The sequence below is a fragment of the Asparagus officinalis genome, chromosome 7, assembly GCF_001876935.1.
Source record: "Asparagus officinalis chromosome 7, Aspof.V1, whole genome shotgun sequence".
Taxonomy (NCBI): Eukaryota; Viridiplantae; Streptophyta; class Magnoliopsida; order Asparagales; family Asparagaceae; genus Asparagus; species Asparagus officinalis.
The window spans coordinates 83,152,635-83,177,982 of NC_033800.1; the positions used below are offsets into that span (position 1 = coordinate 83,152,635).

The 25,348-nt window shown below is 35.9% G+C and overlaps 1 protein-coding gene across 3 annotated transcripts; it reads right to left on the reverse strand.

The window, feature by feature from the left end:
- LOC109848059 (Fanconi anemia group J protein homolog) lies at positions 51-18,996 on the reverse strand. Of its 3 annotated transcripts, none has more exons than XM_020417368.1 (28): positions 18,441-18,995; positions 17,669-17,747; positions 17,497-17,572; positions 16,973-17,037; positions 16,839-16,883; positions 16,642-16,742; positions 16,409-16,550; positions 16,106-16,167; positions 15,945-16,024; positions 15,802-15,872; positions 13,332-13,419; positions 13,166-13,238; positions 12,991-13,086; positions 12,199-12,307; positions 10,799-10,892; positions 10,643-10,726; positions 8,846-9,002; positions 8,339-8,526; positions 6,234-6,278; positions 6,033-6,061; positions 5,832-5,953; positions 4,124-4,171; positions 3,016-3,134; positions 2,651-2,928; positions 1,587-2,535; positions 744-800; positions 423-539; positions 51-346 (listed from the first exon to the last, which is right to left on the reverse strand). In XM_020417368.1, exons 1-28 carry the CDS (start codon positions 18,811-18,813, stop codon positions 326-328), a joined length of 3,768 nt encoding a protein of 1,255 aa, XP_020272957.1. In that variant the 5' UTR covers positions 18,814-18,995; the 3' UTR covers positions 51-325. The 3 variants fall into 3 exon arrangements, with proteins under 3 accessions (XP_020272957.1, XP_020272956.1, XP_020272955.1); XM_020417367.1 differs by having other exon boundaries at positions 51-349; XM_020417366.1 differs by having other exon boundaries at positions 51-539; positions 18,441-18,996.

Consider the following 25,348-nt stretch of genomic DNA (forward strand, 5'->3'; position numbering starts at 1 on the left):
TTACCACATAACCTCTTAATGTCACCGGCAAACTTTGCAAATACAAGTAATGCCTCAATAAAATTGAGATTCTAAAAAGCTCAAGCTTAAATCTTACGAATAAACGTGCAAATACAATAGACCAGAAGATTATTGCATGCAATAACACAGAAATGGGAAAATTAATAAATACAACCATTTCAAGCATGTCTAACCAGATATATTAATACAAAAACATTTTCATATGTGCAACCAAAGATACTTGAAACTGCAGAAGTTGAAGAGACCAACCACAAAATGGCCCGCTGGTAATTTAAGGTCATCATAATGATTTAGTGAAGTTTAATCATTTCCTGGGCAATCTGAGCTGCTAAGTGAAACGAAATGATGGTAGTAATTAATAAGAAAATTAGTATGTCAAGAGTAAAAGCATCATTTCTAACCTTTGATTTTTCTCTTTTCGCTAATACAGAATCATGCTGAGAATTATATGCATATTTCTCAATATCAACTGAACCTGAGTCTGGTTTGAGGTTGTTTACACAAGTGCGCAGCGTCGCCTACTCAAAAGAATTAGATTTGGTGAGTCAAGTTTGTTGGCAAAAAGAAACTTCTTTAAAATGAAACAAACGTTTATCTTAAACGTGCTAGTTTCTAGATTGCCAGAGGGTGGCATATTAATTTGTATCGGGTCCATCAAGAAAATTATGCTGGCTAGGTTATGATCATAAATCATCAAAGTTAAGATAAATACATTATAATACCTCTTGCTTTGGCGTTTGTTCATCCTTAATATACAAGTGATCAGCAAAGAAGACAACCTGCATTAAAAAAACAATAGCAATACATTAGTTTTCATTTTCAGTAGGTGCAAAGTCACCTATCTTGGCCGGTAAGTGTTGATCAATGTTCAGATCAGACAGAAAAACCTGCATGGGTGTCTTCTTTTTTTTTCTATTTTTTTCCCCACCAGATGAAAGTCCTGATTATATTTAGAGATGGGAATCCTGAGGTTCAATCTATCAAAGTTTAAAACCATTTTTTCATCTTCGAAGTGAACTATTTGGAGTTCCAAAGAACTGAGTTATTGAGCATGCCAGCAGCAGCTCATTCAAGATCAAAACTTTAAGAAAATGGAATCAGTCATAGGTCACGAAACTGGAGAAAATATGTAAAATAACATATATATAAGTTCTGTATCATGTAACTGTCATAAATATAACATGAAGAACCAAATGAGCATTAATCAATAATGACATTAATCAATAATCTAATAAAATACCGATGAACAAGTGACTATGTTATACTAATGTACAGAAATTTTACAAATAAACCGAGTAATCTATCACATTATTAAATCAAGAAAAGAGAACATATTTTTGTAGCTTTCAGATAAGTTGCCAAGTAGCATTTTGGAATGCAGAAAGTCCAATGAAGAGTCTGATTCCAGTAAAAGTGAAATTGTACTAAATAATTATGAGAAAGTCCAATAAAGGGTCTATGATTCTGATAAAAGTGAAATTGTACTAAATAATATGAGATCTTTTCAAATTTTCCAGCTAACCGTGCAATATATAAAAATCATCGGTTTTGTCAGAAGATAATACCTTATTTAGTAAGTGTACATTTGAAGTATCAGTTGCTTTAATTTCTACTCCAAGACAGGCGCTACGGTCAGTGCAGAAAGGGCAAAGAGTAGTCCTGAACACACATCCATCTTCTTCACACCAGATATCATGCTGCAGTACGTTTTCATTAATTCCGGTCTTAAACATGCGCTGATCAACACTTGAAGTATCAGAAATTATAACATTTATTTCTTTTTTTAGAATACTTGAAAGACACTCTAAGAAGCTATAACCCTTAGGCTCATAATCCAGGATATATGCCAAGTAGACCTTAGACAATGATGTTGATCTACATGGAACAATAAAATTGTTCTCAAGCAATCCCAAAGGATTTTCACAGACCAAACAGCAGATATGTAGCTTCTTTTCTGCTAATGTATCATCTAATATAGGTAGCATGCCCATGTTAGTTTGCATTGATAATCCATGTAATTGAGGCTTGCCATCTGAACAACTGTCGGCAAAAGAAGCCTGAATCCTCCGACTGGCATATGTAGTTATTTTCTTGGCACTGATGCGGTCAAACTTGTAGCATGATTCTGAATCAAGGTAGTTCAAACTTTTAACCTGAGAACGGTTTTTATCTCTTGCATCCATTAGCTTTCTTTTTCTTTGGCTATAAGAATTCACGCTCTTATTTAATGTCGATTCCTGTTCAGTATCACTGACATCTAGATATGTTACTCTTTCAGGGCTAATTGTCGTTGTACGTGCATCTTCAGAAGACATTCCATTTGAAAATGTACAGCAGGAAAAGGATTGTCTATCTAGAAGCTGATTACAGGACTCCATCAGTCCCGAAAATGAGTTGTCATACTTAGAAAATCCATCAGGCTTTGAGGCCTGATACCCTTTTGCAGTGCTGTTTATGACTGTGGATTGCTCCAAAGTGTTCTCAGGAGAGGCTATACATATTGGTGCAGAAAACCTGCATTTATACAATGGATACAACATTGTCAAGCAAGAGGAACTAATCATATGAAAACATAAGCCAAAGTAAGCATAAAAGTGGAGATCAGGGAACTGGTTTCAAGTGAGCATACACATGTTGGCTCAAGACTTTCTCATTTAACTCGCTTGCTGATGTTGTGAGGCACTGAGATTTTGTTGCAGAGGGAGAACCATCCTTTGGAAATGTTTTTGGTGCGCCGACTTTATCATCAGGAATTATCTTCCTTCTCCCACCATTGGGCTTCTTTTGTTTCTGGTTTTTCTTCTGTGTATTTACCTCAGTCAAATTCTGTTCTGAAGAAATTAGATTATCAATGTCAGGGTCAGAGGTAACAAGCTCGCTTTCCCTGCCTTTCTGAATTAACCTTTTCTGCAAAATGATCAGGATGAGAAATGATTCCATGACAGCATCAATTATTACGGAAATGAATTCAGGTGGTGAATACAAAACCTCAACCTGTTCAAAGAAACTCCGCAGTCCCGCCATTGACTCATCAAAACTGTCATACTGTTTGATTGAGTTCCTTAACCACTTCGAAATGTAATTGAGATTCCGCTTCTCCTTAAATCGCTCATCTGCATGTATCCAGAGCAGAAAGCAAAAGTTTGACATAGCATGCAATTACAATCACAATATCTTTTGTAGAAAACATAACTAGACCAATGTGATGCTATGTTCATTGTCAAAATAACAGGGTGATGTAGTAAAGCTAAACTTTAATCCCTGCATTTAATCATACAGTGAAATATACAACGAAAAACTTATTAAGGGAACTATATCTGGACAGTTTCAAGCACTAAAAGGGTGTTACCAGAAAGGTAAGAAAAGGAAATGACTTGAACAAAAATCACAGAAATTGTGCTGAAAATCTGGAAAATGTAATATTTTTAGAATACATCATTCTTCAAGCATCATGGTGAAAAAAATACCCCTAACTATGTAAAATATTTGACCTAGTGTATCGCATAAAGTGTTGAAGCTGGGTGCGCGCATACACACACACATTTTTAAAACATTTCTATAAATAAACGTCTGGAAAAAATTTATTAAATAATGTGTCATTAACTATGCATAATAAATGTTTATGTCAAGAATATTTTAGAATACATCATCCCTCAAGCATCATGGTGAAAAAAAACCCTAACTATGTAAAATATTTGACCTAATGTATCGCATGAAGTGTTAAAGATGGGCGTGCGCACACGCACACACACATTTTTTTAAAACATTTATATTATTTTTACTAAGATAATGGTGTATTCTAGCAGTGGCGTGTGTAATAAATTAGTGGTGCAGGTTTTCAGAAATAGACCTGGCAGTGGTAATTTTCAGTAGCATTGGTGCTATGAAGACAATTAAAAAAACACATCCGTCCTCTTAGAATTTAGAACCATCATGAAAGTTAGCTATAGCTATGTCCAACATAACTCAAGAAACAAAGACTAAATCTGCATGAACATTTTGATAATAAGGGTAAACTTTTCTTCGCTACTAGAACAAAGAAACGTGCAAGCAAAGCGAAACAACTACATACATTGAAAATTAGCTAAAGAAAACTACATACCTAGAAGAATTACAGCACCATAATCTGACCTGTGCCTAATGCAGCGACCTACATAAACGGAACATTCAAATTAAATTTGCATTCAGTGAAAATTATCCTCATCTATATAATTTACACAATATCAGATAAATTTCCTGTACAAATCAAAAGAAAGAAGAGTCACCAAAAGGGAAAGAAAGTGGATATGATATGTGATACAAATACATATTTCTAAAGAGACATTGGCATTTATGTAAATGTACATGGATACTTGTGTGCAATATCCTCAGCTCTGCATATATCAAAATTAAACATTACAGAAAATGATTCAACCAAATCTCAAAACTTCTATAACATTGTAGGAAATGAATATTAAAAAGAAAAAATCATGTGTAAGTTGGAAAACATAAGGATATTACCAAATGTAACTCATTTAAATTCTCAGTACATATACTTCATTAGCAATTATTTTTATGCAACTCTATATTTTAACGTATTTTTATTAGCTTTCAGATATGTGTGTATAAAGTACTCAAAAGTATTCGTTATAGCAAATGACAACTAATTTTCCTATAGATTTTTTGGGTGTCTCAACAACAAAGGCCAGCACTGAATGAATTTCTGAAGCGAGTTCAGCAAAAATTAGAAAATTTATCAAAAGTCATAATTCACCATCATCGAAAATGCATGCTTAAGCAGCTAGCACCATTCAGCAAGTCACGTGCACTTGCCCACAATAGATTTCCTTCGGTGTAATAAAAAAAATCACTGTAGCCCTTTATATTATTAGCTTAATGGTATAAATTCATTAAATTTGAGATTAAAAATTTTAAATAATGCATGTGTTTTTTAGTTGAAATCATAACAATGAGATAACCGATATAACTGTGAAGCCCCCAATATTTAGTCGCACATTTGAGAGTAAGAGTTTGAAGGGTTTATATAGTGAAGATCAAGGCTCAAGTGTAGCATCGGCTAGTCGATTTTGGCAGTAGTTTGAGCCTAAACAACGTGCTACACTCAGTAGGTCTCACGGCTTACATGGTGCCAACAGGCTCACGGGCCCAGGGCATGACAACAATTAATATAGAAAGAAGACATACATCAAATCTGTGTCCTCAAAGAGAATCCAAATCTAAATAAGAATCTTATCCATAAAGTTAGAATCTATAAGGTTTTGTCTCATATCCTTTGCTCCTTGACACCTGCATGATCCCTGTTACCAGTCAAGTGACAGAAAGCACAATAGCAGAGACAATGACTGGAATATGTCATAGAAATGTGGGTGATATTTGTAACGTTGCTTCTTGGGAAGTATGAACACTTTTCAGAAGTTAGAAAAAGGAAATAAAAATTAGGCATTTCTTAGGACATAAAAGGGAAAGCTTCCTTTGGGATAAATTCATCTACCAATGAGTAATAGCATTAGATATTGATAGTTTTAAAGGAAATAACATTAGGCGCTTCTCAGGACATAAAAGGGAAAGCTTCCTTAGGATAGATTCATCTAACAATGAGTAATAGCACTAGATAGCGATGGTCTTAAGATAATAGCGCTCATTATATCAAATTAAGAATGTAGAGCAAACGAGGGGCTTGATTCACTTTTCCTGCAGTGGAAACCAAGGAAAAAGGTGAAAGAATTTATTCAAAAGTTTGTGCAAAATAAAGCATCTCTCTCTACATTAATATTCTTCAGAGTTACATACAGAAGAGCCTAGGTGTATACCTGCAGCTTGATTCAGAGCACGGAATGCCTGGTGACAGTACCAATCACTTCCGCTTAGTAGACTTTTGGATGGTTTGTATGTATCATTATATCTTTTCTTCAGCACAACCTGAATGTCGTTTCTGATTGAACATTAAATCATTAAGATGAATTATTGGAGTGTACATAAAATATTTGGGATGATTCTTAGAGAATGCTTACGTATTTGGAAATGGAATGCCCACTACTACCTAAGTTTTGGTTAAGGATATTTTTGGCCATCAAGTCTTATGTACTTCAGAAACAAACAACCAGAATAAGAAGTTACAACTTCAATAGGTTGGAAACATAATCATAATGAATTTTCAAAGACTGCTTGATTATCAAACTAAGTATTAACCAGAATTTAGTATGGAAGGATACAACTACTCTTGCATTTTCATCAGCAAAATCTATCCCCTCAGATACCTGCAAAGGTCAAACAGTGATTGGAAGCTTTTCGATCGTAAACTGGACATAATTTTATAGCTAGCAGCACTCTAACACATCAGCTCTAATAGTGTGAATATTTTGGGTCAAATACGCATTCCCAATATGCATTTAAACTGATATACATGCTTTACACATCCAGTTATTGTACATGCTAACTTTCATAGTAATGGTTTTTATGTATCATGTAGTCTGAAACTCAAATATGTCTACTTGCATTGTAGATAACAAGGAATAATCATCAGTGAACATCAAAGGAAAAAATATTATGAGAAAGAAATTGCTAAGTAGAATAATGAAGTATCCCTTACTAAGCTTCTCCATTACAATGCTTATATTTTTTGTCTAAATATCTGATTTCAGCACCATAACAGCTTTCACAAACCTAATCATCCCATATGATAACCATTGTTTTAAATATCCCTGACACGGCCCGATATATCCTTTTACAAGGCTTGCCGCAACCGATATGGTCTCTAAATATCTTTTACCGCTTTTTGGCTGTTTTGGATGATATATCCCCGATGTAGCCGATATATCAATCAATATGTGGACCGATATATCTTTTTATATGGTTTGTCGCAAAACAGTATATTGTGTTTGGCAATTTTCAGGCGAGAATCAAGATATCATGATTTCCCCTTTATATCAAATGACATTTGCCCTAAAATATCAAACCAAATGTTGCAACGTTGATTTGTACTTTTGTTTGTTTTACAAGGTTGATTAGTAATTCTAAACATATATTATTTACATTTTGTATACTTAGATTTTATTACATATGTTGATATTACATTTTAGTGCACTATACTATATATGCAAACATCAGTTATGGCGTTCCGATATTTACCACATATCTCCGATATGTCCCCGATATCCGCAATCCGATATGAATTTGGGTCATCTGATATTTCCCCGGTATCCGATATTTAAAACCTTGATGATAACATTATCAACATCTAAAGGAAGAAAACCCAAAGTATGAAAATTTTATACTTCATTCAACAGATTTGAGGCAAAACTTTCCTTGATGATATTAGGTGGCATGTGTTGCATGTTATAAGTGTTAAACTGATCTATATGAACAAAAAGATTTAAATTAAACATTCCAAGTTGGAAAAATAACTTTTAACATATTAAAGAGGAATTTTCCTTCACATGTGACATGTTAGATTTGTAAAATTGATGAAACTCCCTAAACAAAGCTGTCTTCCATAAAATGTATATATGCAAGCAATAAGTATGAGCGCATAGGTGTTTATGTTGCCTGGAGAGAGGAATGTTGGCAATGTTAAATGCTAAACAGTAGTTGATCAAATTTATTAAAAAAAATATGTATTAAATACTTCATCGAACCTCCATGCACAAGATGAAGGATCAGATATAGCACAAGTCACTTGAGATATCAAAATGGTATTCGTGAAAGCTTGAGTGGAGAATTAACATTTACAAGTCTACGATTAATGCAAGTCATTTGACACTTATAAGTTTGACTGCTTCTCACTTCCTATCATTCTGGCAAGTTCTGCAATAACAAAATGAACATGTCTTCAACAACAACCAGAATCCAGCAGAACACATCTTGCAGCATGACATATTCTTTCATCTCTATGGAAATGGCCTTGCAAGCCATACAAGTGTTACCTCATCTTTATAGTATTAATAATCTCCTTGTAACTTAGCCACTCATCCATTTCCCGTCTGTATTGTATAGTTTTTCTACTCTGCTCGTAATCATCCTTCTCACTAAAATTTGCTATCAGCATGCCGCTTAAACAGTGTTCATGACTAATACTATATGTTTGGGTAAATCTGAGTCCTCAAAGGAAACTAAAACAGCAAAGACTGGGAAAGATATAACTGAAAATTGCTTAAGCTACAAGGAAGAATAGACAAAGACGATAAGAAAGAGAAAAACTCAAGACATCAGTCCTTGACTCCATATGAAAATATTGTGATACATAAAAATGAGACAGACAAATAACATTATTATAGAAGTCAGTTGAGTTATGATAAATTTTACAATAAATGGCCCCTACCTTTCCTCGGCAGACTGCAAGGAAAGCAGCTCCACTCGTGCAAGTTTCTGAAGAGGCCTTTGGATTAATGTGTGTAGAAAATCGCTTTTGTCCATTTTTGGTTTTGCCACGAAAAGTTCTACCTTGTCCACGAATGCAATCATAATATTCCCCCAAAGCTGATTCAAACTCATCTGTCCCTCTTGGCTCTGTAAAACTCGTAGAAATTTATTTACTCCATACCTCCTGTCCTCATAGTCATATTGGATTTATTTATTCCTTATGGATTTCTTACCATCTCTTCAAGATAGTCAAATGCATATTAAAAAGTTTTTAAAAATCAACAAAAATATTTGAGATAAAATTTAAGCATGCATTTGACACTCCTGTGGAGTAGGAAAGACCTCCATTGAAAACAATATTCATCATGGTAATAAATAAACATTTAGGTTTGGAAAGAGACACTGCCATGATAATACTGTTAATGAAGAGCAATAAAAAACATGTATTTAGTGTGAGAACTCCTACCGATGAAGACTGACTTTTGTGCGTTTAGCCGAGACCATTGACCAGTCTGGCACCAACGGAGACGTAGCTTTTCCAGAAGCTTATAACTAGGAAAAAAGACAAGAGCACCGCCTGGTACAATCTTACAAATTTCTTCCAGAGAAGCTCCCAGTGAGTCCTTCATAAAAATAACTAATCACTAACAAAGTTATTAACAAAATCAGTATTGGAAATGGGATGTCATAGACACGATTATTTACACAAACCCAGATCCTCTCATCTGCAGAAAAAGGAGATGGTGGTTCAAGGCATGATCGTGCCCATCCTCTCTTAGTGAACGGTTGTGATTCTTCTAAGTGTAAAGATAGGAACCAGCTCACAAGGTGTATCTTATTGGTTACATTTGGTTCGAATCACAGTGGGGAGAAAAAGATTAGCGGCTTTGGACAATCTGCTTACTTTACTGCAGACGAAAGGATCCCTATCCAATTTACACAAACACTCCGAACCATGATTTATTCAGTAATCAATTGGGCACACAAATGGAAAGAAGAAGAAGAAGAAGAAAATGAATGTATAATGGTTAAATGACATATGAGGAGGCGACTCATAAAAGTTAAAAGTTTATCGTTGAAGTTGACAAAATCTTATTTTGCTAAGTTGATGCAAGGCAAGGTAAGAAACCTTCAAACAGGATGTGTTTTGATCAAAGATTAAAAAACGGAAGCAAAAGACGAAGCGCTAGCCCCTTTAATGAAGCGAGGCGAAAGCTTCAAAGAGTGGGAATTAAATATATAGGGGTATTCCTGATTAGTAAATAAGAATTAAATATGCAAAGTATAGAAATGAATCATAATAAAAGAATCTACATGCATAACATTTATATTTTATTTACACTCATGTGGTCATATCGTTCCTCCTATCTTGTCTAAAGCGTGCGCTTCAAAAGAATAGTGATTTATGAAGAGCAAAGCGCACACTTCAATTATGCTTTAAGCAATGAGGCGTAAGCTTCAAGGAATAAATAGCTTCACTCTTGAGTTTCAAAGCATTTAACCTTCAAAAAGTTGTGAAGCAGTTTCGAAGTGTGTTTCAAAAAAGCTTTCTCAAACATTGGCTTTGATACACAACGATTTCATCACATAATCAGGTGAATGATGCATATCACTTATATATGTCACAGCAAGATATTTTGTGTTAGCAATTCAGCTATGTATTAGTGTTGACATGATGCTGATAAGTGAATGTGAAATATTGAAGAGTCCTTCGCACATGATTTTGACCTTGAGATACTATGTAGAAAGTAGAAACAAAATATGTATTGAGATACAGTAAGTGAGTAACCACACAGCATGAGAATTAAATGTACCGATATATGTGTTAGGACTTAGGCATGCCTGCACAAATAAAGTACAATTAAAACCATAAAGCCATTTAACACTCGACGCATGTTTCATAAATTATTGTACCACTTGATTGTAGCCGACCCCAAATACTTGGGATAGAGGCTTTGTTGTTGTTGTTTGGTTGTTGGCCAACATCTATGTTGCATGTGTAAGATATATGAATTGGTCATGATAAAGGGATCATCTCAGCATTCAACTGATACTTCAAACTTTTTACCGCATCATATTTCTTTTTTTTCACGCAAAGAGAAATGCATGTAAGAATAATATAATAAGGGTTAACTTAGTGGAGGAGCAAGTCCTTAACAGAGCTGACTGGAAGTATAAGTTTCATGTAGCAAATCATGAAAATGTGGGATAAAGACTTTGTTGTTGGTGTAAAGAGAAATGTATGCATCAAATATATGAGTACCTGAAAAGCATAACCATCAGCAGTTTTGTAGCTGGCATTTAACTGACAGTTTCCAGGTCCAGAGGTGATCACTGATGCCCAAAGCTACATAAGAAAATCGTTAAGGACCAACAATGGGGAACATGAATAGATAAGATTATGGAATCAGTACCACACCTGTGATTCCACATCAATTACATGAGGTGCTTCCATACAAGCTTCAAATTGCACACCAAGTTCAGATGCAAAAGAGCCCATTGGAGACAGTGTTCTGCAGAAAGAAATGATTCATAAGCAAATATGTAGTAATAAAAGAAGCAAAAGATAACAGAGAAAGAAGAAGGATGTAGCCAAGTCCAATACATATCACAAATTAAATTAACAAAATACAATCAACTGACAACAAGGATCCTGTCTAGCAATTGTAAGATATAAAAGAGGTTTTCAGAATAAATTGTCAATCACAATCAGAATGCACGTTTCAAATGAGTTATCCAGTGTTCTCCATAACTTGACTATTGATACAGGTTTGATCACCTACAAATCTTACTGAATGTATCAAGGAGTGTTTCTTCTTCCTTGATTACTTCTAGTTCTCTATTAAATTTTCACCATCATTAAATAAGCGAGAACAAGTAATGGAACAAGAAATATGGTTGCACTCTGGAAAAACCTTAAAGGAGCATCCACAGTTACCAATTTATAGAAATCCAAAGTAATCGTAGTGAGAAAACTTAGCAGAATGTAAACCAATGCATCAGCCTGTTTGTTTGTGGAACGTGATTTATATATACAATGCATACCACCAGCACCCAAAATTGAAGCGCTAATTGCACCGCCAAAACAAAATTTAATTTACCTTTTTGTGAGGTGTGGGTACTGTTGTAATTACAGCCCTATAGTCAGAAATTAGATGATATAAATATGTATATCGGTCACCTATTGAAGTTGTATCCAAAAGAGAGAACTTAGAGACAACAGAGGGAGGTGAGGTTCGGGTTTAAGAGAATGGTTGTAGACTTCATTGATTATTAACGGAATCGTGACTTGGACATAATCCTAGGATGTAGATAATTGCACTGGTTGTCAAACCTCTTTAAGTCCCTGTGTTTTTTTTGGTTGTTCTCTCCGTCTTTTTATTCTTTCTTCGGCAGATCTGTGGTTAGGTTTTCATTCTGTCACTAACAGAGCTGATACTTAATGTAGCATAAAGAGAAACATTGGTGATGTGACAAACAATACTCAAAAAGGGGTACCACTTAAAGGCTAAAGCTAGCTAATATGCACTTCAAGCTACCAAATGAGAGTCCAGACCGAACATAAAGCATGATGATTTTTTTAAAAGAAAATAAAAATAGAAGTATTACAATTCAACTATGCTATTTCAGCTACAATAACATCCTGTCACACTTATTGCAAGTTGTATGTACTATTCCCTCTTTAATGAAGCATGTAGAACGATCCCATATAAAAAAGGAGAAGCAATTGGACACTCTACTCCATACTTTTCATTTGTAAGCATGATAATACACAAGAGAGACATTCATAATTTATTGAATACATGTTTTAGCGATTACCCAGATGTTAGGATAACTGAAAGACAGAGATGTGCAATATCTCTGAAAACAACGGAGGGGTTTAAGCACCACAAGCTTAACGAGCAAGTCCAGCCACTTGCAGTATTACCTGAACAACATAAATTTCTTTAATTAAATAAGCCAACAGATTAAAAGTGTAAGATCAGAAGGATACGTAGAAATGGAGATTGCTGAAGCAGAAAAATCTAGCAAAATGAATGGTAATTGAACTACAAGTATTATATCGTTTGACACAAAACATAGGATCTGTGCTACTACGCTACAGTGCTACACTTGGCTGTCCCGTAACTTTTTGTGCAGTTTATTATAATAATGGACCAAGTTTCATGAGTGGCTGCTTCAAGTACATCCCTTGCTCATGCTGCCCTTCAAGAACATCTTACCCCTACTTATCATGAGTAAATTTAGGTCCTTGATACTTAAAAAGAGAACTCATTCTTTGCATCTGATAAGGGACAATGACACTGAGAACTGAGGAATGTGTCCAAACATGGAAATGCACAAAAATAGAAAGAAAGAGAGAAGAAGAGTGCATCCATATGTTTGTCAGATATCAAAGAAGACCCAAAAGATTTCTATGCTTGGTGTCAGCTGTCAAGGAACTAAGCCAGTGCAGTCTTCAAAATCATATGAAGTGTCGCCATATTTGTAAATTCTTTATTTAACAAAAGCCTGTCAAACAGAATTCCTTCTAACATTTACATCCTATGCATGAATCCCACTAAACTAGTCTTTGTATCCTTTGCAGACATGTCATAAGGAAGTACTTACTGCTATCTCTTTTCACATGTCGCTGCAATACAAGCTGATAATCAAGCACATGGCAGCCATTCCCAGAGAAAAAGTAACCCAATGAGGAGAAAATTGCTGAATTGGACAGTGAAGAATGTTATGATAGATGATAGACATACATAGAGTTGAAATGCAAATTATATTAGCATCTTACTCTCCAATGTGATAGCCGAGGTGCCACTTAAATGTGCTCCTTCTGACTCTGCATCTGAAACTGCTTTAATTGCCTTCAGCAACAGATTTCCATTAATATAAGACATCAGTAAAGAAATATATGGTTTGAGGAAAAAGCACAGACAAGTGAATGTTCCAAGCAAAACCTTTGCAGCACATTCTTGTAATACTGGAAAGCATTGCAAAGTTATTCCAGCTAATTGAAGCTCATTGATGGCTTTATCCCCTGTCCAACTATATTGACATGACAGAATTCCAAGAATTAGATAAAAGGGCAATGTGATGTAAAGTTCAGATATGATACACTACAGGAAGATGAGATATCTGTGGAAGATAACAGACTCACAAATTAACTAGATATGTTGAATCAGGACTTCTTTTAAATACTCCAAATCCAAGGTAAAGGAACCTTTCTTTGGGCCAGGATTTCGATGGGTAACTCAGACTTTTCCATTAAAGTCAAAATGAGTGGAATCCCTAAGAGATACGTCAAAATTCACCCTAGAACCTGTATTTCATTAATATGTTCTTTTTACGAACTAGGCCAAACTGAAAAACTTGCGGTACCTGAGTTGACTTCACGGTTTTGAGTTTTGACAAATTTCTGTCTGAGTTGATCCTTGTGGCTACATTGAAAATGTCCCCGAAATTGATGATAATTTACTAATGTTTTTCACTTGACAAGGCTGCCATAACCTTTTAAGTGGCCTCTTGGCTATGCCTTGGCTCTAAGTTGAAGTATTTGCTTTCTTGCATCCATTGAATTTTTACTTTAGTAGAGCATGTCTTAACCAAATAATGCTATATATTTCCTGATCCCGAGTTACTAGTTTATTGAGCGGTGCACAGTTAGCTGAGGGTCTCCAATAATTATTTTCTTAGAATATGCATGTATAATGTCACAGGAACCATCATAGAGTAGTCTTCCTGTGACAATATTATCCTCCTATCACCTTATTTTGACACAATGGAGCATACCTATAAATGTTGAAATATACAAAACCTATTATATGAATACAAGCTACTTCACATGTTTCAGTACAACCACTAAATCAACACAAAAATGACATTACTAGTCGGCCAAGCTACAGAAGAAGCTACTATGGAGTTGTAAGGTAAACTAGCAAATATACAGTTCTTCTTGATAAAACATTCTTGCAACTGGATCCTGATGATTTTCTAACATCATTAAGCAAGTTGTAAGCTCAATAAGGGTTCATAGGTAGAGATATTTGTTAAATGTCATATTTAACAGTAAGCCAACTGATAGATATATTAAAAATCAAGGGGTTTCTGCCTTTAAACCCAAAGTTTGAACTCTGTTTACTCTTAAACCCACCTACTTTTATCTATACTCATACACCCAATAGAATTTCTCTTTTTATCTTTAAACCCAAAATATGAAATACATCATATTTGTACACAATATTTACAAAAAGAAAACTTTAAACCCAAATTGTATTTCCTCTTTCTCCTCTTAAAGCTTCATTCCCCATCTCTCCTCTCTTTTCCATTGAGACCCATCACATTTTCAAGTTTCAAAACCTATTTGTATACAGTATTTCACATCTAAATTATACTTCAGAAGGTTATACACATTTATTTGAAATGAAAAACTACTTCAATATCTCATCAAATCCTTTCTCCTCCGATAACAGTATTTTAATCTCCATCATCCTACAACTGGAAGTTGACACACTCTCATCCAGTCATCACTTTCTATCATTTGTTTCCCGTCGAGCTTATTGTTGCCATAGCTCAAACGCTCTCCATCATACAGATTGTCTTCTGAATTACAAAGATATCACACAAAGACTCCATCAATGGCCATCATTGTTTGATCCCGCCATCGCTAACAAGTTCAAACCCACAGCCCATAGCATCTCTCATTTCTTCAACCGCCAGCACCAAGATAAAAGAAAGGGAAAAAAATAAAACAAAAGAGAACAAAATCAGATTATCAAACTCATTCTCAGAAAACAAAATCATGTTTCCATTTCTTTTACTCATTTCAACAACCAGCTAATTGTCAATATTTCTTTACTTGGATAAAGAGTTCTCTTTTACAAATCCTCAAATAATCGATTGTTGGAGTTGGCGATGAAGGCGTCCAGAATCATCAAACTCGTCCTAGACACCAAAGGAGGATGAGAGTTTGTCAGCGATGAAATCTGACAGAGGGGTTTGAGGTTGGTAGTATTGATGATAAGTACATTGGGTCGAAGAAAGAACATTGGAATAGAGAATGACAATGCTTCTTGTTAGTAGTTTTGTGGGTGGAGATGGAGGTGGCAGTGGAGGGTTGGCGACAGCAGAGGAAGGACGTTGATGCCATTGGAGCTGGGGAAAGAAGTCATATTGTTACAGAGAGAAAGAGAAGGGGTATCTTGGGTAGTTTTGTATTTTAAGACATATACTATGCAAATATCGTTGCATCTTGTAATTTTGGATTTAAAGGTAAATATAAACAGTATTTTGGGATTAGGGTTTACAGATATAAACAGAAATGTGTGGGTTTTAAAAGTAAATGGGAGTAGAAGTTTGCGCTTAGAAGCAAAAGCCCCAAAAATCATATCTTAATTTAGTAAATGACATAATAACCAAAATAGAACTCACAATGAAGAGTAATGTTCAAATTCTCGCTTCTGTAAATTGTTTTTCCTGTCACCTATCCAGCCAATAATCCCCTGCAGATTCATGGAATGTTCTATTACTTAGACTAAACCCATTTTATAACAACTACAATCTTGCAACAGTACCTGAATTGTGTCATATAAAGGTCGATATATTAATGCAAGGCTTTCATCCATGCAGAGCTGCCCTAATTCCATTTGCAGTACTGTTGCAGGATTCAATAAATACCATATTAGATTTCATGAGATAAGAAATAAAAGAATAGATGAATCAGTGTAGATCTTACTATGGAGAACATCTTCCTCAACATCCATACTTCCAGCATCACGTGCCATGTCCTCTATATTGCTGCAAAGTAATGGCAGCAATAAAAGACATTATCGAGGGGAAATAGCCTGCAGCAACTAACTAATTCAAGCTTGAGGTTACAATGTCCGTTAGACATGAGCGAAATCATGTAATAGTAACATCTGAAATCAGCAGATTGTCACATGTCCAAAATGACAAATTTGCATCAGGGCAGATATAACCAGCAGCATTATCTGAACAAATTTCTTAGCTAGCTTTAATGAGATAGAAAAGAGCATACTGGGCTTCATCAAGAATCACAATGGATCCTTTGATGTCTATATCCATTGCTCTTCGAACAACTGGATTTACAATGTAGCTGTACGGGCAGAAAACTATTTGAGCTTCGGCTGCTAATGTCTGGGATGCAAAATAGGAACACCCTGAAAATGAAAACAACAGAGAAAGGTTGCACAAGGCCTAAGAACTCATAAACCTTCATTTTTATAGACATAGCACACGAGTATATAAGACCTTTCACAGTTCGGCCAATCTTTACAAGGTCTTCTATGTCATGAACCTCATAAGTGCCACCTTTCTGAAGAGAGGAATGACTTTTGACTTTGTGAGCATTTCTGTTTGCATAAATTTACAGTTTCTTGTTAAAGAAACATGTAAGGTCAAAATATTTGTAGCAAAGTTTCCCAAATCAAACAAATAAAAATACTCACTTAAATTCAGGACACCCAGCTCCTTCATCTTTTAGGAGGAGTTTACTGGAACGAAGACAAATATCAAAGATTGTTATACAAACAGGATGGTAGTAAGTAGTGATGTAGAGATGTTTTGAGAACAAGGAAACTACCAGTTTTCGTCTATATTCTCCGTCCTGCATACATGCTTATTGGTACAATAGTGCTTCCGTGATGCCTAGAAAGCCATCAGAGAGCAGGAATAATCTCAGTTAGAGAATAAACTAGGAAAAGTGAGTCACAGAAAAAGGGTAAAACAAAATCTGAAAAGTAAAATATCGGCCCATAGGTATTCGTGGTGCAAGCAAAATTATGACACTCTCAACAAGGATAGCAATGTACCACTAATAAAAAAAAAAAGTACAGCCATGTAGGAGAAAGGGAACCATAGAAAATGATGTTTTGAACACTCAATCAGACATAAAGTAATAGATCAATGACATATAGAAACATTTGATGATAAAAGAATCCAATCACATCAGAATCATATATGTTACAATATAAAAAATTACCATGGAACTGATATTGTTATTATTAGATTGAGAACAGTCATATGAGGAAAGTTAATCTGCAAAACAGTTCAGCAACACAAGAAATGTATTATATAAGAAAACTTAATCTGCAAAAGGTAGCTTACAAGAACTGCCATTGGCACACGATATGATGTTTTCCTGTACTCTCGAATCACTTGGCTTATCTGTGAATGTGTTCTCCTACAAATATCAAACAAGAATTATTACAAAAACGCCAATAAAAAAAAACATGCTAATCCAATCAACAGCTGGAAAACCCAAACAATTAGCACTCACGAGGCATAATAAATCTTGGGCATCACCATCTTCTTTTGATCCCTAGCGCTCATCACTGCCTTCCCTTGCTCCAAATTCACTGGCATTCAACAAAAGAACCAATCTTTGACCGTCAAACCCCAATATAATCTCAAAACAATCATATTTGTAAATTTACCCCTTGAAATCTAGATATTTACTAAGTTACCCCTCAGTTCTACCAATTGAGTTAAAATCCCCCAAAAGTTAAGGGATATTCTAAGCCTGATTCTTTTATTAGGCTTTTAGCTGAAATTTTTCCTTTCCACCATTCAAAAACGACTACATTTAACTCAACATGGTAGAATTGAGGGGTAGATTAGTAACTATTTAGATTTAGAAGGTGGAATTTGCAAATATGGTTGATTTGGGGGTTATGTAGCGAAACCCAACTTGAAAACCAGGATTATATGCTCATTAATACCCCAAAGTTTCACCCTTTTTTAACATTAATAAACTAAAATGCAAATGATGATGATGATCACGACGACGTAACTTTGCTCATGATATCAGCATAGAAAAGTGAATGAGAAACAATTTTCTTACCAGATTTCAGTTCTTTCAGTTTGAGGAAGGCGATGAACAAAGTTCAGCCTTTGGGTCATGTAATATTCAAATTAATGTCAATTTGAAAAGTTGTAGGTATCAAATCATCAAAATAGAACATCAAGTTATCAAAGTTAAAAGGGTGAAACCTTGGAGTGTTAAAGTAAGAAATAAACCTTGAAACCAAGAAGTCGGAAAACATTCTTACTCGATGACGTCTCCGGTTCGGGGATGAACCCTCCACCATGGACCAGCGGGTCCGGGGCAGTAGAAGGCTGAGAATTAGGGTTAGGTTTAGGGTTGCATTGAGGGAATCGACGGGGGTGATGCCGCTGCCAAGCGAGGGCGGAGCAAAGAAGAGAGAGGGACTTGCCGGTGCCTGTGGGCGACTCGAGAAGGGCATGGCAATGGCCCTGACGCTTGGCCCGGTCCAATGTCGAGATTACCCGGCCCATGAACGCTAGTTGAGTGCCGTAGGGCTTGTAGGGGAACTCGACGGGGACGCCGGAGATCTGGTAGACTTGTTTAGGGTTAGGGTTAGGGTTAGGGTTTTGGGGAAGAGGAGGAGGAGATGGATCCATCGATGCTGCTTCGGTCTGGGGGAGGTTTTGGCTTTTGGTGGAAGGGAGTGATGATGAGGGGGTTGAGCAGTAGCAGTAATGACGGGGAAATTGGGAATTGGGGAAGAGGGGAAGAGTGATTGGGCGGGAATTTCAAAAACAAGGGTTTTGGTATTACTCTTCACCGCCGAAATTACACAGCCAGCTCGTACCTGGGCCATTTAAGCCCGCTCGTCGCTTTCGGCTAAAAGTACCGCTTTACCTGAATAACTCCTGGCCCATTGAACATCTTTTTACTTTTGTTCTTTTGGCATACTTTTGATATTGGAGCAAATGTGCAGATAGGGACAAGAGTCAGCTGGGATCAAACGTACTCGGGTTTTTTCATAGAAACCGTCTAGTTTTAAGTGATAAGAGCATCTCCAACCCAAAAACCGAAAATGGTATAGTTTTTACATCAAGTTGGTGTAGTTTTTACACCAAATTACTATTCCATCTCCAACCATTACACTAAATTTTACACCAAAAAGAATATTCATTTTATTTACAAACTATAAAATGGGATATAGTTGGAATATTTGATTTGTTATAACAAACTATAAGGGCAAACTTGGGAAAAACCAAAATCTCCATATCTACAGTGCTGCGCCAAATCTGGCGCAACACTGTAGCACCTCATCAAAATGGCGCTGAATTTGTAGTCCGGTTGGAGGAAGATTTGGCGCAGTTTTTGCTCCATTTTGGGTTTTTGGAGTTGGGTTGGAGATGCTTTAACGCAGGAATCATCTTTTGTTTTCAATTTGCACATAAATCGGTTTTAAAGTTTGTTTTTGTCACAGTCAACCACCTCCTAGTCATTTTTTTTCGTTAAAAACCCTAAAATTAGCCTTCAAAAACCCATCAAGGCACTTGGCGGATTCTTTTAGTGTTTAGATAATGTTAGGGTACAACTCACATACCTTGACCATGAAGTTTTAAAGCTTATTTATGGCTTTTTTAGTAAATATTTGACTGGGATGTGATTGATTGCAATAGAAAAACCAACTTTATAGACAATTTATGTATAAATGAAAAATAAAAAGTGGTTTCGTATAATTACCTTATTTGAAGATGACTTCTACGGGGAAAACCCAATGTATCTGAATCCATATCCGATAAAATACGGATACAAACATAAACATCAATATCCAATAAGATATGCAATGAATGTGAATACGTAAGTGAAATATCTAGGTCTGTATATGTATATGTATCAACCATGCAGTCAAATTTCATTAGGTTAATAAATTTGGAGCCAATTTTGAAGAGAAATTTAATCTTAGGTTTTCATATATGCTGAGCACATTTAATGGATCTCTCATTTGGGAACCTTTTATGTTTAAACATTACTTGTTTTATATGCCCATCAATCACATATCTTTTCTTCTTATCCAGTTTTGTATCCGTATGTATCTAATTTTGGTGAATATGAACATGAATTGTCACGCCCCGCTCACAGGTAATGACTTGGTAAGTTGAATATTTATAGAACCAAAAATATAAAGTGCTTTATAAATACCATATAACTTGTTTTGTTACACATCTACAACCACGCATAATATAAATATACATGAAAGTATATGTCTCATCACAAGAACATAAGCATCACAACAAAAAAATCAAAGGGGAAACGAGAAAGAGATATAACAATTGTTCAAATACCAAGTCCACTAGATAGATAAACTTTAACATCTAAAATAAATTCAAGTCTTGGCTCAAACACGATCATTAAAATGCTAGATAAATATCTAAAAATAATGTCATGAAGTATCTACCGAGTAATGACTAATTAAACTAATTATTGTTTATAATTTCTGTTGCATGACTCTGACGACTTCCTCGTAACCTGCTTATTCAAATATGCTTCGTTCGCTACAGTCGGACTCACTTCATTACCTAAAAAAGGGGATCCACAAAACGATTAGACGTAAGATCTAAGCGAAGAAAATGTGGAGTGCAGTAATCATGGTTTGTCACGTCCCGCTTCCGAAAATGCCTGGGAATCAGAACATGAACAAGTCTGCGACGTATTAGATTGAGAAAAAATATTATCATCATTTTTTTTTCTTTCCAATACGCTAACGTCTAGAAATAAATACAATGTGAAGTCACAGGTCCCCGATCACAATCAGCAAGAATATAATAGACAAACTCAGAATAAAAATATCATATCACAAATGGGATAACATCCGAGACATAATATTCGGATCAACATGCCCTTATACAAAACTGAACAAATGAATACTGAAGAGATACAAAAATACACCGATCCAGCAGGAAAAGGAAATGCTACAAAAGCAAGCTGAAAGGAATAACTAAGCTTCGGTTTCTTCTTTTGCTCCGTCCGCTAGGCACTCCTGCTGAGAATACTCGGCTCTGGCGTATCTCCAAGCTGGACCTGCTCTGGTGTATGTCAGCGTGCATGGCACACGGCAAGACCCCGCAAAAGAAAATGGAACAAATGAAAACCAAAGCGGAAATCGATACGATAAAAGAAATGACAAAATAACGTGCAACTGGAAATTCAACAAAATCAATCAAGTAACGAGTCGATCATGCATCTAGTGATCAGAAATCATCCAAGAATCAATGTCATACAACTAGATGGAATTAATACTTAAAAATACACAACAAGAGACGTAGTACGTCGAGCGAAATAATCCAAACAAGGAAACCCTCATGTATATACCATGTATCTCAAATTGTAGATAATTAAATATTAATCCCGATCTATGTATGAAAAGAAACACAACTGGCCTACATCTCACAAGAATCCATAATCATCCAAGTGACGAAAACATACTACTAGCCATCCTATCACAACTCACTGGTCCACATCTCACATAGAGTCAACGCGCATATCATCGGATAACTGACTGATCGCAAATCATAAATATCCTAACTCCTCAGACTCACCCCGATGACTACACAAACTTCACCGGCGCGAGCCCGGAATATAACCACAATCACAAATATCTCAACTCCTCAGACCCACCCCGGTGACTACACAAACTTCACCGACGCGAGCCCGGAATACAACCACAATCACAAATATCTCAACTTCTCAGACCCACCCCGGTGACTACACAAACTTCACCGGCGCGAGCCCGAAATATACATCAACAATCCTAAATATCTCAACTCCTCAGACCCACCCCGGTGACTACACAAACTTCACCAGCGCGAGCCCGGAATATACATCAACAATCCCAACCGCTCACATGGACCAAGACTTCTCACCCCAATTATCGTAATTCCAGGTCAACTACACACGATGTTCTAGATCCTAACTGTGTCATACATGTCACTATAGTCATGTACTTCTCATGATTCTCAACATGGAATAATAAATGAAATTACGCTAAGTATCAGTGTCATGAAGTGTGAACAGGGGTCGTGATCACATGCAAGAAACATACGAGGGTAAAGCTACTATTAACAATGCAAGATGAAACTACCATTAACAGATGTTTTGCACACGAAAATCAAAATCTTAGTTATTAATTCCAAGAATAATTTCCTTTAAAATTATCTCTCATTATAAAAATTCTAAAATAATCTTCTTAAAATATGTCTTATTATTATTTATGAACAGTAATACTTTTTAATTTTATAAATGATTTCTATGATATTTTATAAAATAATCTAAAATACTCTTTTTCTCAAAATAAAATTCTTTTAATCATAACAATTATTCAAAAATACTCCTTATCCAAAATAAATTATTTTCTCAAAATAATTCCTTTTAAAATATTTTCCTCATTATAAATAATTCTAAAAATACTCTATAAATACATTCTTCCTTTCAAACAACACGAAATTAACCATAAACCATTTTTTTGATATACTTATTCATCATTCATAGCATCGTTTCACAGAATATATTCACCATAATATTATCAACAACCACACAATTAATATCATATCAGCACAAACTAATCTACGCATATATGTAATAAATTTATAAGAGATAAAAAAATTAAGTTAATGAGACAACGAGCAAGAGGGATCTTGCACATAATAAATTTATGATAAATCTAAAGATTTAAAATAAATAATAATCAAAATTAGGGACCTTGCCTCGGGTATCGAACGAGTGGACTACGGATCCAAAGACGCTACTGGGTGCTCGAGGCAACACGATCGTCAGCGATGGTCGACGTCGACGGCGAACGAGGGGAGGCGTCGAGCTCGGGCAATGAGGGGGCGGACATCGCTGTAGGAGGGTTGAGGCGGACTGGCGGGGTTCGGGTTCTAGGGCAGCAGCGGGGTTCGACAGGGAGCTGTCTAGGCAGAGCTCGACGGCGGCTCGAGCTGATGAGTTGCAGAGGCTGAGGGAGATAACGAAGGGAGAGGGAAGGTAGTTTTGGTCGGAGGAGGAGGAGAGGCTGGGTGGCTCAAGGTGGCGTTTGAGGAGGGGGTGATGGCGTGGTACGGATCTAGAGGTGGCGGAGGAGGCCGGATGTGACGCCCCTGGGTTCACGCAAGACTACAGTCCAAGGTGAAACCAAGAATGTCAAACCTGCTATGCACCACACCGTGTGATAACATGTTTCACCATCACAATTACTATCTCTCTAGTAGAATCAATAACAGGTGTAGGTACAAAGTAAGTAAAAGATAAATACAAGAGATAACTGATGAAATGATAGAGATCAAATTAGTATTTTATCATCTAACATACTGAAGGACAAGTCAATGTCTGAAAAGAGAAAACTGGAACTTCTTAATAAGTCTTAAATACAAATGTCTGAATAAAAGGAAATAAGGCACACAACCTTTACAACTTCTAGAATAAACTCTCAAATGTCTAACAAAAGTCTACAGTGGAGTTCAAAAGAAAAATATAACTAAAATAAACGGCTGAAGCTAAAGTACATCGCCATCAACCTGTGACTCTCCGGGCTCCTGGCTCGTTACCTGAAAGGGGGAGGGACAATGAGCGTCAAAGCGCTAGCGAGCAACATCACAACCAACCCCAAGGAAAAAAGTTCGTTGTATATAGAAAATACCGTTAATACATAAATACATAAAATCACTGATCCTATTTAGGTAATCACAACATGAGCATAAGTACATCGAGCGAAATAATCCAAACAAGGAAACCCTCATGTATATACCATGTATCTCAAATTGTAATTACCTATGTATAAGAGGATTTTAGTATTAAGGAAGTTACAACACAAGCATAGGTACGTCGAGCGAAATAATCCAAACAAAGAAACCATCATGTATATACCATGTCACTCAAATTGTAAGTCCCTAAATACCAAACCCAAAATCTAATACTAGAACAATAATAAAGGAAGACAAACCCATCTCAAAACTTAAATCCGGTGTCATGTCGTAACTCACATAAACGTCATGTCCAGCCTATGCAAGTATCATTGTAAATCTCAAGGTCTAAACTGATGTCCAACACATGGACTGAATGTGATAAATGTCCAACACATGGACTACACATCATAATTACCCAACACACGGACAAGATGAATTATATGAACAGGTGCATATACCCTAATTTCTCACGTGTCTCGGTGTGCAAATCTAAAACAAGATGAATTATATGAACAGGTGCATATACCCTAATTTCTCACGTGTCTCGGTGTGCAAATCTAAACTCATGTCCGCATGTCATGAACAGGTGCATATACCCTAATTTCTCACGTGTCTCGGTGTGCAAATCTAAACTCATGTCCGCATGTCAATCTCACATGTAAAGATACAGGTTATACAATAATTTCTAATACTCGTTATTCGAGGCGACTCCTCGTTCATATTAAAACACGCAAAAATAATAAACAAGTATAAACAGTTTCAGTTAAACTAAAATAACTCAAACAGATCCAAAACCGAGGAAAACTAAAAATCTCCTCATCAGTCGACTCATGAGTCGACTAGGATTGGTCGACTCATTGGTCGACCAGGCAAAACACAAAACTAAAAATTTTCCCGTCAGTCGACTCATTGGCCGACTCATCAGTCGACTCATAAGTCGACTCATGAGTCGACTCATAAGTCGACTGAGCAGAAAATTCCCAATTTTCTGCTTACGATGATTATCTGCAAAAGTGATAGACTACAGTTCTTCTTCATCATGTCCAGCAATATATATCCGATTCTAACACATGTATATCCATAGAAACAAAAGATTTTTAGGTAATTATTTACATTAAAACCCTAATCACATTTATACATGTTAAAAAAACGTATTGAAAACAAAGAATCACAAGAAACCCATGTTTAAAACTAACTCCAGATCTGGATCTATATTATAAAAACGTGGGTGAGTTTTTATTAACTGAAACATCTGATTTCTTGCATCAAATGCCATAGGGATATATTTTATACGCAAAATAATGATTTAGGCTCAAAAAATCCGAAATAAAACCAAATAAAACAATACAAACAGTGGGTGTAGGGCTGGGCGAGATGTTACTCACCTCTGGTATGCTGAAAAACTCCTGGTCCCTCTGGGAAACGATCCTCCTTCAACAACACCTCAAAAATCCTGCTG

Excerpts from the sequence above, each read along its gene's own strand:
- LOC109848059 (XM_020417366.1), bottom strand. The coding sequence starts at position 18,813 with ATGGATCCATCTCCTCCTCCTCTTCCCCAAAACCCTAACCCTAACCCT. Across the intron at positions 16,884-16,972 it reads GAGAATATAGACGAAAACTG|TAAACTCCTCCTAAAAGATG; the intron begins GTAGTTTCCTTG and ends TCTTCGTTCCAG. Across the intron at positions 16,025-16,105 it reads TGAGGAAGATGTTCTCCATA|TACTGCAAATGGAATTAGGG; the intron begins GTAAGATCTACA and ends ATCCTGCAACAG.